The 17,838-nt window shown below is 56.0% G+C and overlaps 1 protein-coding gene across 2 annotated transcripts in view; it reads left to right on the top strand.

Moving 5' to 3' along the window:
* Positions 1–232: 232 nt before the first annotated feature.
* NFAM1 (NFAT activating protein with ITAM motif 1) overlaps positions 233–17,838 on the top strand; it is a 34,080-nt gene continuing 16,474 nt past the window's right edge. The window contains exons 1-2 of one of the 2 annotated variants that reach the window (XM_059934887.1): positions 233–408; positions 16,570–16,899. In XM_059934887.1, the coding sequence (XP_059790870.1) occupies positions 303–408; positions 16,570–16,899 (436 nt within the window). In that variant the 5' untranslated portion in view covers positions 233–302. Of the gene's footprint in view, positions 409–14,642; positions 14,727–16,569; positions 16,900–17,838 lie in introns of those variants that run through there. The other variant, XM_059934888.1, reaches the window with a different exon arrangement.

Here is a 17,838-nt window from a genome sequence, read left to right as displayed (position 1 = left end):
AAAGGGGCCGAGGAGGGGAGAAGCCCACCCCTTTCGGGGGGATTGGGAGGCCTAGCCCCTCCCAGCTCTTCTCCTGGACAAGTGTGAGCCCCAGATCCTCACCTGGAGGCCGGCCACCTGGCCTGGGGCTGTTCCCACTACTTGAGTGGAAATTCTGGGGTTATTGAGAGGCCTTGAGGAAGCGGAAGGGCGGGCGGCCAGGGAGGAGCTTCTTGGCTACGCGAAGGGGAACTGTGGTTGCCAGCAGGCTGTCCCCTCTTGTGAGCTAAAGAGGAAGGAGGGACACTGACCCGGAGGCCCCGATGGAGAGCGGGCCTCCTTGGTGGCGGGCCCCGCCGGGCCGCATCCCAGCCCCCCGGCTCCCGGGATTGTTCCTGCTCTCCTGGACCCTGCAGCTCGCAGGCACAGGTGCGCCATCCTCCTCCTCTCACGCGCTCCTCTCTGGCTCGTGTTGCCCCGCGGCTAATTCCCGGGACCTGTCTCGGGGGATTTGCTGGTTGCGTTTGAACATTGCAGACTTCACAGGGGAAGCCTTCAGGGACCAGGAGATGTTTAGCTAAGGCCTTGCCAAGGTGGCTTTTGAAGAGGCGGGGGGGGGGGGGGGGGGGGGGCGGGGGGCGGGGGGGCAGCGTTCCCCACCCTCGCGGCTGGAGCAGCCTGCCTCCCAGCACGGCCTGACCTCCTGGCCCTTCAAAGAGGTGGGTGGGCATTGCTGCGGCCTGGGGGCATCCAGTTGGGTGCGGGATCCCTGGGGAGGGACAGCCCACTCCCAAGGCAGCTTACAGTGAAGCCACCGCATGGAACCTGCGCAGGTGTGGCCCCTCTTAGCCGGGGGAGGAGGGAGGCAGCTGCTGGCCATGGGAGCGCAGTGCCTGGGGCACAGAATTGCCGCCGTAGCCAGAAAGGGGGGCACCTCCCACGTCCTGAAATACAACCAGAGGCCACATCATTACTTTCCGGGGGCTGACACTGTGCCCCTTTCCTGGTCCCAGTTTCCCTCAGAAGCTGGGTGGCCTGGATCCAAGCCAGGCCCTGGGGTGAGTGGCTTTGGGGCGAGTTCATCCAGGCCAGGGAACTCCCAGGAGCGTCCCTGGCCAGGGCTGCCCACCCTGGGGTCCCTGAGGCTCAGTCTCACCTGGGCAGTGCCGACCTTCTGGTAGCCCCAGGATTCCTCCCACCCCGCTGTGCAGGCTAGGTGCTTTCCTTCCCATTCACCTTGACTTTTATGAGCCTTCCAGGAGCTGCTCCCCACCTTTCTACTTCATCCTCTGCCTTTCGGTTATACCATAAACAATAACAGCTATTCTTATTATCATGAATTAGCCTCTTTGAGCACATAAGCTGGGCTTCACATGCGTACTCAGGCCCCCTCGAGGCTCCCTTGGGGTGCTGTCCCCACTGGCACCACTTAGGAACCGGGAAATTGAGGCCCAGGGAGGCCAGGTAGCTTGCCCACGGCCTGGAGGGTAAGTAGAGGCCAGGTTCAGCCCCGAGCCAGGACCCTTGGCAGTGGGCTCTGGGGATCCTCTTACCTTTCTTTGTAAAGAACATTCTTCACAGAAAAATCTACCCCCCTGGGGAGGCAAGACTTGACTGTGTGGTACCTACTGCAGGTCTCGAGGCCCGGCCCGCTGCGAGGTCATCTCCTTTCATCTGGGCATCTCACACCCCCCCACTCACCCACCCATGGACAGATGCAAAGATGGCCTGAGGAAATGAGGCTTGTTGGTGACAATGTGTTGGAACTCCTACTTTTTCATTTTTAACTTAATTTCCCCCCAATTCCCATCATTTCTCTTTGTGTGGTCCCTCCTCCCCAAAAGGGACCTGGCACATCCTAGTACCTGAGTGGAAGAGACTTTTCGGGGTGCTGCTGTGAAAAGCATTTCTGTAACCCTCTTGACTGCAAAGAAACAACAGATTGTTTTTCCCCCAGCATTGCAGCAAACGTTATACAAAAGAGAAAGTCTGCTCTTTCGCAAGAGGTGGAAACACCTTGTGGTCTCCTAGAAACTCTCTTAGTTTGGGGCAGCGCCTTGCAGCATGCGGGATCTGGGACCTTAGTTCCTCGACCAGGGACCAAACCCGTGCCCCCTGCATTGGGAGCATGGAGTCTTAACCACTGGGCCACCAGGGAAGTCCCTTCTAGAACCTCTTGGAGCAGCAGACAGCACCCCATTATTCCTGGTCCTTCCCCTCTGGGCGCCTGGCTCTGTCTCTCTGCTGTGCCACACCCCTTCCCCACCCTCTTCTCTCTGAGCTTTGAGGGTTTGGTGGAGGGAATCCTACCTCTCCCACGTCCCCCAAACCTCCCCTGACCTCACCCATCAGCCTGGTGCAAACAGCTCCACCAACTGCCAGCACCAAGACCCAGCCTGTGGCCTCAACTGTGTCCACCGGGGGCCTTGCGGAGCATTGTCCATGAAGCTTGGACTCAATGCACCGTTTCCCTGAACCTCCTGATGCAGCGTTGAGTGCAGGCCAGGGGCGTTCAGCCTGAGTTTGGGTCTGAGCTCTGCAACTCATCCTGGGCCCCTGGGCAGGTTCTTAATGTTGCTGTGCCTCGATGGCCTCATCTGTCAAGTGGGTGCGACAGTAGTGCTTGCTGGTGGCACATCCCCAGACTGAGGTTAGGGCATGTGGTTAGGGCTCAGAGAATGTCAACCACCTGCCAGCCTAGAGGAGCCAATCGAAATGCAAGATTCAGTTGGCTGGCTCTACATCTTGGGGAGCCCATGGGTTCCTTGGGGTCACTTCGACTTTTCCAGGGGTCTCCAGCACACCCTCGGATGGCATCTCAGGACATCTGTTGCTCCCAACCCTCCTCCTCCTGCTCTCCTCTGGTCTCTTGAGCCCTCGGCAAATTCTACTTTTCTCAAAGGGTGCAGCAGCCACCTCTGGTCTCGTGGGCACCTGCTCTCCTCAGAGGTGAATCATCTGAGTCTGAGGCTCGGCTTTCCTGGGAGCAGCTGCACACCTGCTCTAGCCCTGCTTCCACCAGGCCTCAAGTCACCTCCAAGGGCTCTGAGGCCAGACAGACCATGTTCAAGTCCTGCCTTCTTATATTGACTGCTGTGTGACCTCAGGCAAGTTACTTAACCTTTCTGAGCCTTAGTGTCCTCAAAAAAGTCAGTCCTCTTTCTCTCCCTGGCCTTTCCAGAGCTCTGGGCTGTATTTATTTCTCAAATGTTCATTGAAGAGGGCCAGTTCTAGGCACTGGGGGGACCTGGTGGTGAACAAGCCACAGCCCCCACCCCAAGCCTGGTGGAGTCCGTGAGACTCACCCGCAGAACAAGACCCGAGGCCAGAGTACCGATGCAGGCTTGCCTCCCCTCCCCCGTTTGCTCTGGGCTCAGGGTCGCCGCTCCCTTTGTTGTCCACAAGATGCTCAGGAGCCTGCTGCCTCCCTTCCCGCAGCTCTGGGCCTCTGTCAGGACTGGCCTCTGCTTTTCATCTTCGTCTAATCCCAATAAAGAGCTTTCAAGGCAGGCAGACGAGAAGCACCTCTCTGCTGGAGGTGGGGCAGGGGGAGTGTTGGAAGGGGAGACAGGGAGGAGACAGAGCAGGTGGGTGGGTGGCAGGCACAGCATGAATAAAGGCTGGGAGGCCAGAAGGCAGAGCCAGGGGGAGGGAATGGTGAGAGGTTCAGTTTGACTGTGGAGGGTCTCTTAGCAGAGCTGTGGGATACAACTCCCACTGGGATATGATTCCAGGTGGATTATAAATGCTCGTCAGGGAGGGGTTCAGATGCCATTCAGTTGGTCCTATTGTCATTGCTTTCTTTTTTAAAATTGTGAAATAGCATACATACACAATAAATACAATAAATAAATAAACACAATAAATAAGTACAATAAATATTATAAAACAAAATCCTGTGTGTCTACCACCCAGGTCAAGAAAGAGAACATTCTAGTGCCCCAAAGCCTCTGGACACCCCCAAGACAACCCCTCTCCCCTCAGAGGCACCACGATCCTGAATTTGGGGCAATCGCTTCCTGGCATTTCTTTATACTTTTATCCTTTAGTTTGCGTCCCTAAGTAATATAGATTAGTCTGGCTCATTTTGTTCTTTTTTTAATTAATTAATTTTTTTTTTTTTTTGGTTGTGTTGGGTCTTCGTTTCTGTGCGAGGGCTTTCTCTAGTTGTGGCAAGCGGGGGCCACTCTTCATCGCGGTGCGTGGGCCTCTCACTATCGTGGCCTCTCTTGTTGCGGAGCACAGGCTCCAGACGCGCAGGCTCAGTAGTTGTGGTTCACGGGCCTAGTTGCTCCGCGGCATGTGGGATCTTCCCAGACCAGGGCTCGAACCCGTGTCCCCTGCATTGGCAGGCAGATTCTCAACCACTGTACCACCAGGGAAGCCCGTCTGGCTTGTTTTTGAACTTTGTATAATCAGAATGATACTGTGGGTGTTCTTTGTGACCTGCATCTTTCACTCAACGTTATGTTTTTTTGTTTTGTTTTTTTAAATTTTATTTATTTATGTTAAATAATTAATTAATTTGGCTGCTCCAGGTCTTAGTTGCGACACATGGATCTTCATTGCGGCGTGTGGGATCTTTAGTTGTGGCATGCGGGCTTCCTAGTTGCGGCATGCATGCATGATCTAGTTCCCTGACCAGGGATCGAACCTGGGCCTGCTGCATTGGGAGCGTGGAGCCTTAGCCACTGGACCACCAGTGAAGTCCCTCAACATTATGTTTTTTAACATATATCCAGTTGACAGTCTATGCCATTTTATGAATCCTATGCCATTATATTATGAAAAATAATACAGACACAGAAAAGTACAATACGTATTAAATAAATAGTCCTGTGTGTCTACCACCCAGCTCAAGAAAGAGAACATTCTAGTGTCCCAAAGCCCCTGTACCCCTCAACCTGCACAAGATACCCCCTCTCTTGAGCATCTGTGGATTTTAGTATCCATGATGGGTCCTGGAACCAATCCCCCGTGGATACCGAGTGATGACGGTATCCCCTTTTCCGTGTCCATAAGTAAAGTTTTATTGGAACAGAGCCATGCGTAGCCATTCACGGCTCATCTATGGCTGCTTTTGCCCCACAGCAGCAGAGTTGAGTAGCTGTGATAGAGACCATATGGCTCGCAAAGTGTAAAGTATTTAGTACTTGGCCCTTTACAGAACATGTTTGTCAACCCCTGCTGTGGAGCGTCCCATTGAATGAATATACTGCGATCTATTTAGTTATGATTGACGTCCCAGGTGTTCCTGTCTGTGGCTGTGAATGCTCATGTGTGGTCTCCAGGCACACGTGTATTCGGTGCCTCCAGGGGGTATATTCCCATTAAGGCTGCTTCTCTCTGTGCTGTCCGCCTCCCTGTATGGACTGAGCTTCGAGAGGGCAGAACACGTGTGAACTTACTTGGCTTCGAATCCTTGACTCGCAGCATGGCACCTGGCGCCCAGAGGATGCCCAGGAAATACTAACAGTAACAGGATGAATTCAACTCGCAGCCAGACAAGCCCTGGAGTTCTGAGCAGGGTGGAGGTGTGATGCCACCAGGAGAGGAGTGACAAAACCCTCCTGATTCGTGAATGAGGGAGTGGATGTCGGGGTGCTGGGTAAACATAAGCCGGGAAACAGTATTTGACCCTACACCTGATTGCTTGCTTGTTAAGGATCTAGGTGGGGCCTCACGGTAGTGGGAGTACGGGTGTCAGGCACTGGTGTGGGGGCCATAGCCAGAGGAAGGGAAGGGGGCGATTGAAATGAGCCTGGAGAGGTGGAGGGAGAGGGAGTAGATGTGATATTGGCAGGTGCAGCACCTGGCTTCCTGGCAAGGACAGTGTGACCTACCTGGGTTTGAGTCCTGGAAGACTTTGGCCAAGTCACCTGACCACTCTGAGCTCCTATTTCCCTGTCATGGCACTCAGTACCCTCCTATGCAGGCCTCTTGCCAGTGGCAAGAGGAGGGCACGTCCAGGACCACCGATGGCCCCAGGGCTGGCACCTGGGACCCCTCAGGGAAGGTTCGTGGGTCTCCATCGTGGGGACAGGTTGCCTGGAGGAGGGGGTGGGCCTGGCGAGTATCTGCTCCCCCGTCAACACACACAGCCACCCCAAGACTGCGTGGGCTGTGGTGGAGACAGGGTAGGGCCAGAGCTGGGGCCCTCTTGAGGCTCTAGGCCTGGTCCCTGCTTGCTGCTCATGGGCAGGTTGTGGGGTAGGGGTGGGGGCGGGAAGGAGGCACCAAGTGGGTGCGACCCAAGCTCAAGTGCAGGTTTGGCCTCCTCCCATCAGGCAGCCCATCCTCAGACAGTCAGGCGAGGCACTTGCTACAGCGTTGGTCATACGGTCCAAGGGTAGGTTTCCGAAGACAAGTTCATACTTGGCAACACATACCAAAATTTAAAACATGCATACCCTTTAAATCAGAACCTCCCCTTCTCAGACCTGTCCTAAGGAGCTAGGGGCCCAGGAGAGAGTGTGTATATATAAGGATGATCACCCCTGGGTCCATGGAGCACAGCTGCAGACAACCTCATTGCCATCAGCTGGTTCTTGCTGCGGAGAATTTCGATAGAACCCTCCCCCCCCCCCCCCACCCCGGCCCTGGGCTACCCTTTCCTCCCAGGTTCCTGCCCCCCTTCGCCACACCCCACTTTGAGCCATGCTGATGACTGTCTGCCCCTGAGCTTTTGCTCCTGCTCTTCCCTTGGTCTGGAAGGTGTCCTCTCACTTGCCCACCTGGTGACTCCAACCTGTTGGTCAAGGTCAGACTCTGGTACTTTCTTACTTTCTCTGTGGTGCCCTTTCTGGTCAACTCTCCCAGTCCCTGACAAACCAGCCTTGCTCCCCAGGGTGTTCACCTGTGGTTCTGAATGTGCAGGAGCTCAGAGGTGTGGTGCATGACTGAGCTTACCTGGGGCAGGTGAGGGTACAGACAGCCAAGGAACAAGTACCCAACCTTAGGAGGTGGCTGTGTAAGAAAGAGAGAAGGGGAAGGCTGGAGAGGAAGGGGTCTATGGGGCCAGGGTCAAGGCCAGAAAGAACAGGAGCCACAGCTTAGCCGCCAGGGTCTTTGCTGACCTCCTGGGTGGAAAGCATCAGATGTTGGAAGGGGAGGGGGGTGGGACAAGAGGGAAGGACCAGGCTGGCAGACTGGAGGATGTGGAAGGGGTGGGAGAGGAAGATGGAGGGCAGTTGAGTGATTTTGTGCCCGGAGGGTATAGGATCTTCGGGGAGGGGGAGATTTAAGAGAAGTCAGGATAAAAGTGTGATCTGGCGGAGGCATCCGCAGGAAGGAGTTAGTGTGTTGTCAGCCAGAAGCATTTATATTTTAAAAGGAGGCTGGAGGTGGGGGACGCCGAATCCCACAGAACGAGTCACTAACGAGAGGGTTTTAGGCGGCTGAGGAAGGCTGTTTGGAGCTCTCTAGTATTTCTCTTGTCATTTCCCTAACATCAAGTGTGATCATGTCGCTTCCCAATTTTGAGGCCCACAGAGGCTCCCCAGGTTTCCAGGACAACATTCAACCCCCCACCTCCCCCTGGCCCCCACTCAAACCCTTTCTTTCAACTCCACCACGGCTCTGGAGTCCCCCAACTCCTTGGCCTGTTTGAAGCCTTGTAGAAGCTTCACCCAGGAGCTTTTCTGTGCTTAAACCCCCTCGCGTCGACCCTCCCGTCTAAACCTGGCCGCCTCCAATGACTCTTCCTTCAAAGCTCAGCTCGGTAAAGAGATGGGAAAGAAAGATCAAAATGCTCACAGCTGTGATGTCACGGGGGGTGGAGAACTGCACACAAGCTTGACGTCCTTCTTGATCCTTCGCTGTGGTTTCTAGAATTTATACAGTGAGCACGCTGCGCTTTTATAATGCGGGGGGGAGGGGTGTGTGTGCCCTAAAGAGTTATAATTTAAAAAACAAAGTGCCAGCTCCAAGGGTCGCCTCTCCAGGAAGCCCCTGCCCCTTCTGTCTGGGCTGGGTCTCCTCCACTGGGCTTCTGCCATCCCTGAGACTCCCCTTTATCTCACCACTTTCAGCTTCGTCAGGCAGGTCCCTTCCTAGTGGCAGTGGGACTTTGGGGGGGACACACGTTCCTTGCTGAAGGAGGCGTCCTGGTGGGGTCTATCCCCCTTGCTCCATTTCTCCCCTTTCAGAGACAAGGAGCAGGACCTCTCTCCACCCGTTGGCTCTATCATACCTCCACCCCATCCTGACCCCCTACTTTAAGGGTAAAGCCGGTTGTAAAGGGAGAAACAGAGTCCCCAGGCCACACCCTCAAACGAGCTCCAAAGTTTGAGCGACTTGCCTTGCAAAACAGGCCAAAAGGGAGGTGACTGCTATAAAAATACCAGTTAACACCGGTGTAGCTTGTATATTTCTGGGACTAAACATTTGACATTCTGCCCTCGGTTTGTGTCTCCGTGTGGTCGCTGTGCACCCAGGGTCCAGAGTCTGGAGGCGTGAGAACCGCACGCAGGCAGGCGTGGAAATGCCCTCCCCCCCACCCCCAGGCAAGCCACATCCGTGAGCATCTTTGTCATTCGGAGGTGTTGAAAGATGTGACAGCCGGTCTGATGGCAGCGTTCCGAGGGCATCAGCGCTAAAAGCTCCAGGATACACACACTCTGTTCAAAGACTGCCTTCCAACGACTGCTCTGTGCTTCTCCCTAATCAGCTGCTTGGCCACGCACCGTCATGTTTGATGCGTGTGTCCCGAAGGACGCACCTGTTTTTCTGTGGCATCCTGGGATTCATGCTCAGGCAAATGGCCAGAGCTCTGTGATAAAACCAGCAGCCCCGCATCTGTGTCTCCCTAGCAGCCCATCAGAAGGGCCTTGACAAAAAGGCATGGCTCTGAGAGACGCCAGAATTAAATTGGAGGGCAAAACTCCATGCCTAAAATAAAGACCGTGGGAACTGCTTTCTTCTGTAGCTGGACAAAGCGTTTTCATTTAAAAATTGACCTAAGTTGGAATGGATACCTTTGATCACCACCTCTGGGCTCTCATACCCTTGGCTCGGTGCCCTAGAAGGGATTGAGTTCCAGGCAGAGGGGGAAGCTGGGGCCAGGGCCTGGCTCTGGGGTTGGTTGGTGAGAGGAGCAGTGAGTGGCCCAGGACAGCTGGAGAGACCGGGGAGGGAGGGGCGTGCGGGGGAGAGTGCCAGATTCTAGAGGCGAGAGGATGTGAGTGCCGCGGTGAGGGAGGGACTCTGGCTGGCCCTGCCACAGCACCAGTCTGTACAGGCCTCGTGGGGCCACTGGCTTCTGCTCTGGGAGCAACAGGCTGTCTTGAGCTGGGCAACAGTATCGGTCCCCCTAATGCTGCAGGGTTGGTCACCATCCTCAGACCCCCTTCGGGCTGTCAGATGTGTTTCCCTATTAGATGACCCAAATTTAGGGGAAAGACCTCTGAATTTTTGTCTCCCTTTGAAAGAGGGCAGTTCTTTCATTTGAAAAGTTTTTTCTTTTGCTTGCTTTGAGACTTTAACATTGTAGCCCAGGGTAGTGGATAAGAGTGCGGGGTTATCTGCTCAAAGAGACACAGCTTAAAATCCCATTTCCTCCACTACTAACTACTGTGCCAATTGGGCAAAACTCCTCCCTTCTCTGAGCCTCAGTTTTCTCATCTGCAAAAGGGAACACGCCCAGTGGAGGTTAGTCCTTATCATCGGAGGCTTGACAGCAAAGGCTGAGGGTCTGTGCTCTACGGGCAGGGCCGTGCACCCAGGAGTGGCTCAGGGAGGAGGTGAGCGAGTCCTGCAGACTGAGAGGGTGACTCCACAGCCTGGGGAGAGGAGGGGAACAGAAGGGCATTCTGAGCAGCTGGAACAGTGTGGGCAAAGGCTCAAGAGCCCGGTAGACTTGGCGTCTGTCGGGGAGCGAGTGAGCGAGGACCGAGGGCAGCTGAGCGGGGCTGCACAGGGCCTGAGGGAATGAACTGGATCCGCCAGGACAAGGACTTAAAAAAATTTTGTTTAACAGTGGCCCAAAGTTAAGGGATGCACGTTACAGCGTGACCCTGTCTGAATCCAGCTGTAGGAATATAACAAACCAGAAGGTCACAAACAGCGTCCTTACTACCAACGAGATGCTCCATGTTCTCTTTTTTTTAATTGCGTGTCTTGACCCTGTAAATTGACTTCAGACTCCTTCCTGGGCCTCCTCTGGTGGCGCGTCCAGGCAGGGCCAGGCAGGGCAGGAGCCGGATGGCTGGTGGATCCCCCTCGAGGGCAATGCCCGACAAGTCTGGCTGGGGAGAAGAGAAGGCTGGGCGCTGGAGCTGTCAAGGTGGAGGAGGAGGCTGCTGTGCTGGGCATGGAAAGGGCTGGTGGCGTGGGCACCCCTCCCACGCCCGGTCAAGCTCCTTGATTACAGATCCCTCCCCCAGAGACGCAGCATGGAGTCCCTGGGCTAGAGTGGGGAGTGAGGCACCGACTGCCAACCAGCTCCCAAACCCACAGTTCAAGCGCCCACAGATTCAAAAGAAGAACCGGAAAAGGGAGGAATCAGGCGCCAGCGGGTGGTAGATAAAGTCTTTCCCAACAGGGGCGGCAGACAAGCAGGCAGGATGGGGGAGGAGCAGCAGGAGGGTGCTGGGGGGGAGGGCTCTCCCGGCTCAGAGCCCCCTGCGCACACAGTGCTCAGCCAGGCAGGCGAGCCTCGAGGGCCAGGCCCAGGGTCCACGCCCCACGGTGTCGCCTACCCCCTGGTATCCGGCCCGGCACAGGGCCTGAGGTGTTAGACAGGCTTGCGGCAGGAGGCAGGGAGTCCTTGGGGGTCCTGTCATGCCCGGACGCCACCCTGTGCTGCAGTGCCCTGTGCTGTGGGCTTCTCACTTACATGGGCAGAAGAGTCAGGCTGGCATTTGCCTTTCCACGTTCACAGTGAGGACTTAGGACTGGTCTGGCTTCCCTGCCTCCTTGTCACTGGGGAAAGGCAGCCTGACCCTGTGGCAGGCATGCTGTGTTCTTGGACCCATTTTATCTCATGACAACTCTGCAAGTTTGGCATTGTTTTTCTCCCCTTGTTGCAGGGAAGATACCGAGGTTCAGAGAAATAAAGTCACTTGCCTAAGCTTGCACAGTTTTTTTTTTAATTAATTAATTTTATTTTATTTACTTTTTTGCTACGTTGGGTCTTTGTTGCTGCGCACGGGCTTTCTCTAGCTGCTGCGAGCGGGGGCTATTCTTCGTTGTGGTGCGCGGGTTTCTCATGGCGGTGGCTTCTCTTGTTGCAGAGCAGGGCCTCTAGGTGCGTGCGCTTCAGTAGTTGTGGCTCACGGTCTCTAGAGCACAGGCTCAGTAGTTGCGGTGCACGGCCTTAGTTGCTCTGCAGCATGTGGGATCTTCCCGGACCAGGGCTAGAACCCGTGTCCCCTGCATTGGCAGGTGGATTCTTAACCACTGCGCCACCAGGGAAGCCCAGGTTGCACAGTTTTTAATGGCAGAGCCAGGATCCAAACCCAGGCCTGCTACCTCCGGAAACTGGTCTTCTCCCAGGCACCCCTCCCCCTCCCCCCACCATTTCTGTTCAGGCCGCAGGCTTCCTAGCAGTCCCTGGAGCTGCCAATAAGTGAGGGATGGAGGATGTACCATCCCTGAAAACACCATCTCCTGCAAAGTAGGAGTGGGCAGGGCTTGGGGGGTAGCTGTGCTGCCCAGTGCAAGCTTCTGGGTGCTTGCAGTTGTGTGGGGCTGGGGTGGTGGCCCTGGGGAGTGGAGCCCTCCCAGACGCCCTGCTGCAACTCTTTCCCAATCCTTTTCTGGCTGCCCTGCTTCCAGCCTCCTCCCACTCGCCATGGACCTCACCCAACAGGGCTGCACCCCCTCCCGGGTCCCGTACCATCCACATTGACCCAGGCTCACAGTTCTCCCACCCAGAAAAGCTCCCCCTGGACTCGACCTTCAAATTCTCCCTGCGCCTCCCGCCCCCTCTTTTCCTTTCAGACCTGCATCGGGAAGAGCAGCCACCTCCAGCCCCTTCTCCCTCCTGCCACCAATCCGTCCCTCCTGCCACCAATCCGTCCCTCCTGCAGAAAACATGCCAGGCTCCTTGAAGTGCTTTCCTCCCGGTGCCTGTCCGGGCCTAGGCTGCACCGGGATGCACAGAATTATCCAGAAGCAACTTTGTGATGCTCCTGCAGCCCAGATCTCTTGGTGTGCGGAGATTCCTCCGCGCCTGGAGCTGCTCCAGCCATTCTGAGCACGGCAAAGCCCTGCGGTCACTTACTGTCGCACATGAGTTCTTCAAGTCTCCAAACCCGAGTCACAGCCAAGATTCAGAACTGATTGACACTGAACTCATTCCTGGGGCCATGGGGTGAGAGTAAGGGGTGAGGGCCCTCTTCCCTCTTTCTCTGCTCAGATCCCCTCTTCGAGCGTCCCCACATGTCAACCGGGTGGAGCAGGAAGGGGCGAGAAGCCCTGCCCATCAGGTGTGGCGGACACGGGGCCTGTCTCTGGGTGCTTGCAGGGTGTGGAGTGGACTCTCTTGGGCACTTTCGTGGCCACTCAGGGGCCCCCAACCGGGCTCCTGTGGTTCTCCCTCCTGCTACAGCCTCAGGAATCCAAGGTCCACCCCGGTCCTCCTCCCTGGGCCGTTTACCCCTCTTGGCAGCCCATGAATCTAAGAGAATCCTCAGGCTGGCTCACTCGGCCCTGGCCCACCTTGTGCCCTGGGAGACACACTCCCTTTGCTGAGCTAGGGACAAAGCGTGATGCAGCTGATACAGGGCCTGAGACAGACGCCAGCCAGTGTGCCATCCCTGTGGCACTCAGGGGGCACACCTTAAGCTCTGTGAGCGTCCCAAGGAAGCCCCTCTGCATCTAGGGTGAGGAGCAGGCCCCCGCAGGGCAGGTTGGGTGCCCCAGCAGCTCTGTCCAAGCCCCCTCTTCACCCAAACTGTCTGGTCCGTGGTTTCCATGGGATCTTGCAGCCGTGCAGCCACCTGTCAGCCTCCAACTGTGAAAAAGTATGCCTCCTACCAGGGGTCTGACAAACCGGTCTCTTTAGCATCTGATGTCTCCTGTGCTTGGTGCCACCACGAACGCTTACAGTCCGGCACCGGTCACACTCGGCTGGGTCTGACTCCGCTGCCTGGCCTGAGTGCTGGCTTTTCTTCCTTAAGCACAGTCAGACAAACTTGGGTTCAAATCCCAACTCTACCATTTAGGAACTCTGTGGCTTTGGACCTCTAAGACCGTCTGTTTTCTTTTCTTCTGCAAAATGGGGTTGCAGTCGTTGCCTCATAGAATTGTCACGGTGTTTATTTTAATTTTATTTATTTATTTATTTATTTATGGCTGCATTGGGCCTTCGTTGATGCACTTTCTCTAGTTGCGGCGAGCAGGGGGCTCTTCTTCGTTGTGGTGTCCAGGCTTCTCATTGTGGTGGCTTCTCTTGTTGCGGAGCACAGGCTCTAGGTGCGCAGGTCTCAGTAGTTGCGGCACGCGGGCTCAGTAGTTGTGGCTCACGGGCGGCATGTGGGATCTTCCCGGACTAGGGCTTGAACCCGTGTCCCCTGCATTGGCAGGCGGATTCTTAACCCCTGAGCCACCAGGGAAGTCCTGTCACGGTGTTTAGTTGACATAGGGTCTGTGTCACACCGAGCCAGAATATGTTTTCTTTCCCCTCTGTCCTTGGGCCAGTTCTGGCCTCACTGTACATGTGTGTTCCTGCTTCCAGACCCCCAGGGCATCACCACCCCTTCGTCTCCTCCCTAGTCACAGTTAGTGGTTACCTCCCCACCAGCCTTCCCACTCCAGGCTCCCTCCCGTCCCTGTTAGACTGGGGACATTGCCAGGGCAGGGAGCCCCTCTGGACCTCAAACAGGGCCTGTGATCTAACTGATACTCTTAAATGTTTGCTGGAGCTCTAAACAACTGGTAGCTGAAAAGCATCTGTGGACTCAGGAATTACCCTGAACCTGTCTGTAGCACGGAGCCTTAACTGGGGGATGCTTCTAGGTGGCAGCCAATTGGAGCAGCCTGGACCCCACAGGGGCTTCTTGGAGGCACAGGTCCAGGAGAGGAGGTGGGAGCTAGGCTGCCATGGTCCAGGCTCTGGGGTGCTGACACCCAGTGAAAAGAAGGGCCACTGGAAGCAGTTAGCTACATGCTCAGGTCAGAATCCAATCGCCTTTGCTGCAAGAGCAGGCCTCCCGTCCTCCTCCTTGTTTTTGGCCTGCTGTCTCCTGATTGGCTGTCCTTACTGGTCCACAGAGATGGCCTCATCCCTTCACTTTTTGGAGACAGCAGTTTCACCTGAGGTCTGAGGTTCTCTCTGTGGCAGACCTGAGCCAAGACCATACACTTCCACAATCCTGTCCCTCTGACCTTAAAATAACAAATCCCAGAAGAATACAGAACCATGGTCATCTATTTTTATAGATTTCCCCAGAAATGTAAAAGATTGGCTTAATTGCCCTAGCAGATTCCATCATTTTCTAGAAAGATACCTCAAATGGGGATAATTTTTTAGGACAGTTGGATGAATGTCTTCCTGCCAGGACAAACAGGAAGGTGGCCTCACTGTGCTGACAGCATGTCCAGCCTCCCCGGGCCTGGAGTGGCCTCTTAGATACGGGAGAGGAGGACAGGAGGCCCTGGGGGAGGGGGAGAGGCCTCGGCGTAGCCACTTTCCCGGTGGTTTTGGTTGGGTTCCAACCTCCCAACCCTCACGAGGAAACACCAGCCTGTTGCTGGCGCTTGACTGGCTGCCTCCCAGGGTCACCACGAGAACCAAATGAGAGGAGGTACGTAAGAGTTGGCAAGCGGTTCCTGAGCTGAGTTTGGGGGACTAACTAGGAGTTGGCCAGGTGAGGAGGTGGCGGTCCCAGGCAGAGGGGACAGCAGAGGTGGCTGCAGAGCGGGGCGGTGGCCTGTGTGTGCAGGAAGGACACAGCATGGGCTGGCGAGCACTGCTCATCTCGCCTTCTGTCCTTCTCGGCCCACCTGGGACCTGGGGGATCGTGCACACCCCCCGTCCCGCCGGCTCTGCACCCCTACCCTGCCCCTGCCACACCTCAAACCTCAGCCCTGAATCAAGGCTCCTTGTTTTACGACAGAACGAATATATCATTATAGCTAAACAACAACCACTACCAGCCCAGAGATCTAAAGTGCGGTGTGAAGTCCTCTCCCCACCGCTCAGCGGAGGGGAGCCCCCGGGGCTGGCTCAGTGGCGTCTCCATGCCTGAGCTTCACATATGACCAAGTCAACCCACCGTGACATCCAGACACGCCAGTCGATTCCCTGGAACTGGCTTGAGTTCTTTGGGGGAGGGGGTGTCTCTTTAGTTGCTCCCCAGGAAGCTCAAAATATCAGTTTGGCCCGAGCTTGGAGGGATTAACGGGTGTGGAGGGCCGTCTCCGCCCCTGTCGCCGAGTCTCCCAGAGGGCCTGCCTCACCTCCCTTGAGGATCCGGCCCAGGGCTGAGCTGAAAAGACCCAAGAAGAAACCAAAGAAACCGGCCTGGCCTCTCGCCAGACGCACACCGACCGCAGGTGGGAGGCCGCGCCTCACTTCCCCAGCCAGATAAATCCCGCTTCTCCCTCCGAGTGGCTGCAACGCATGATCTTCTCCCGATTAACAACCTGGCCAGCATGTTCTTGGCTGCTCGATGCCGACCTCAGTTTAGAGCTGTCTGTTGTTCAGCTGCAGGAGAAGGAAGGTGCTGGGGGACAGGGCATGTTGAAGCTGGGGGGTGGCTTGTGCAGCTGAAGTCCGTGGTGGGGGAGGTGGCAGCTGCTGGCCCAGCACAGGATCTGATCAGCGCCTCAGAGCCTGCGGGAGGGCGGGACGCCCAGCCAGGCAGGCTGCTGCTTTGGGGGCTTTCAAACTGTTTTCCTAGGTGCCTCTGATGAGAGGGGGGTGGTACATGGGGGTGGGGGAGAAGACAGCTCCCAGAGAACTGCCTTCGTCATGCTCACGGCCAAATGGCTGCATATGGAACACCTCTGCGTTGTTGGAAAACTGCTTCTGGGGCGTTGCTTGTTATAGTCTATAAAAACTTGACAAATTCTTCTCCAAGCTCAGATTCAGGGAGAGGTTTGTCTCTCCGGATTGACGCCTGGCATGCCTCCCCCTCAGGCTGGGGAGAGCCCTGGGCAGACCTGCCTCCTTCTGTGTGTTTGTCTATGCCAGGAAGTGCTTCTTCCTGCCAGGAAGCGTTTCGTTGTTTTGTTTCCTGCCTCTTTCCTCTCTACTTCTCATCCTTCACCAGCTTCGGGTTGTCTCAGACCTGTGCTTTTATCCAACGTGGCTTCTTGACCTTTGGGAGAGAGAGTGGTTGGAAGCATGGGGTCTGGGGTCTTCCAGCCTGGGTTGGGGGGGTGGTGCGTGGCAACTCCGTTCCATACCTGCAGAGAAACTGAAAGCTAGCGGCTTGACCTCCCTGACCCCAGACTCTTCTTCTCTGTAAAATGGAGCTCTTACACACTTGTGCCTTGGGTGTGTTGGGAAGTATAGAGTCACAACGTGTAAAGCACCTGGACACCACCTGCACACACTGAGGGCGTGGGATGTGTGTGAGCCACGGTCCTCAAGGGGAAGCAGGGGATTGAAGCTACCACTCTCTCCTTTTCCTTCCCCTGCAGGAGGGCAGTCAGTGACCCACACCGGCCTCCCCATTGTGGTCTCTCTGGCCAACAAGGCCGTTTCCTTCAGCTGCAGGATTACCTACCCATACACCCCCAAGTTCAAGGACTTCACAGTCAGCTACTTTCATGTGGACCTCCAGGGTCAGAGGAGCTCTGAGGAGAAGACCAGCTGCAAACCTGGTCCAGGCAGAGAGAACCAGACCAACACCAAAGAGTGTCAGATCACCCCCAAGCTGCCTGGCGCATCTGCCACTGGCACCTACTACTGCTCCGTCCACTGGCCGGACTCCACAGTGACGGGCAACGGCACCTTCATCCTGGTCAGAGGTGAGCTTCCTCCGCGGCCCTTCCCAGGGCGAAGGGCCCAGAGGTTTCATCCGGCAGACTTTGGGGCACAGGAGCCGAAGTGGGGAACGTTTGCCTCGTTGTTCAGCTTTGGCAAAACAGAACAGAGCAGCCTCGGGGAGCCCCTGGCCGCACAGGTGTGCCGAGACGCCCATCTTTGTGTGGCAAGGGCAGAGGCCTGGGGTGTGGATCTGGCTACCTCTGGCAGGCCCTTTTCTCAGGGTCCCTTTGGCACTATTAGTTGGGTGAGCACAGAATGGGGCATGTGCACGTGTGTTTGTAGAGACCTGTGAACAAAGACACGGCTCGTGTACACCTTTCTGGGGACAGATTCCTAGTTTTCATCACATTCTCAGAAGAGTAATGACTCCAAAAGGTTAAGAACAGTCTATCACTGAAGTCATGATTCTCTGAGCCACCTCTGTGACTCCCACTGGTAGGGGGCAGGGTTACAGAGTCCCACGGACCTGAGTTTGGCCCCCAGTCCTGCTGCTTGCCAGGATGTCACCTTGCACCTACTCTTCATGGCAATACCCTGCCTGGCAGAGGCTTTTCTTGGGATGAGTGAGATCCTGAATGCAAGGGCTGGCGCCCGGTAGTAGGATGTGCTAGTTAAATAACAGACGCTCATGTGCCTGGCATGTGGTTGGCACTCCGCAATTTTTGGCCAACCAGGCGGACAGAGGGGTGGACAGAGGCATGGAAGGAGAAAGGGGTGGATGAAAGGCTGGATGGCTCAAGGGAAAGGGCTGGGCTATGCTCTCACCTACCCCTGGTGCCAGCCAGCACCTGCTAGGCCTTGTACAAACCCACCCCCTTCACCCTCACCACTCCTGCCCGTATGATCGCTACTTCACGTGTGGAAAGGAGGAGGCCCCAGGAGGCGAAATGACTCACCCAGGTCCCATAAGCACCTCTCGG

The sequence above is a fragment of the Balaenoptera ricei genome, chromosome 10 (assembly GCF_028023285.1).
Source record: "Balaenoptera ricei isolate mBalRic1 chromosome 10, mBalRic1.hap2, whole genome shotgun sequence".
NCBI classification, from domain to species: domain Eukaryota; kingdom Metazoa; phylum Chordata; class Mammalia; order Artiodactyla; family Balaenopteridae; genus Balaenoptera; species Balaenoptera ricei.
The sequence above is the reverse complement of the archived record's forward strand: the minus strand, read 5'-3'. Positions and strand labels throughout refer to the sequence as shown.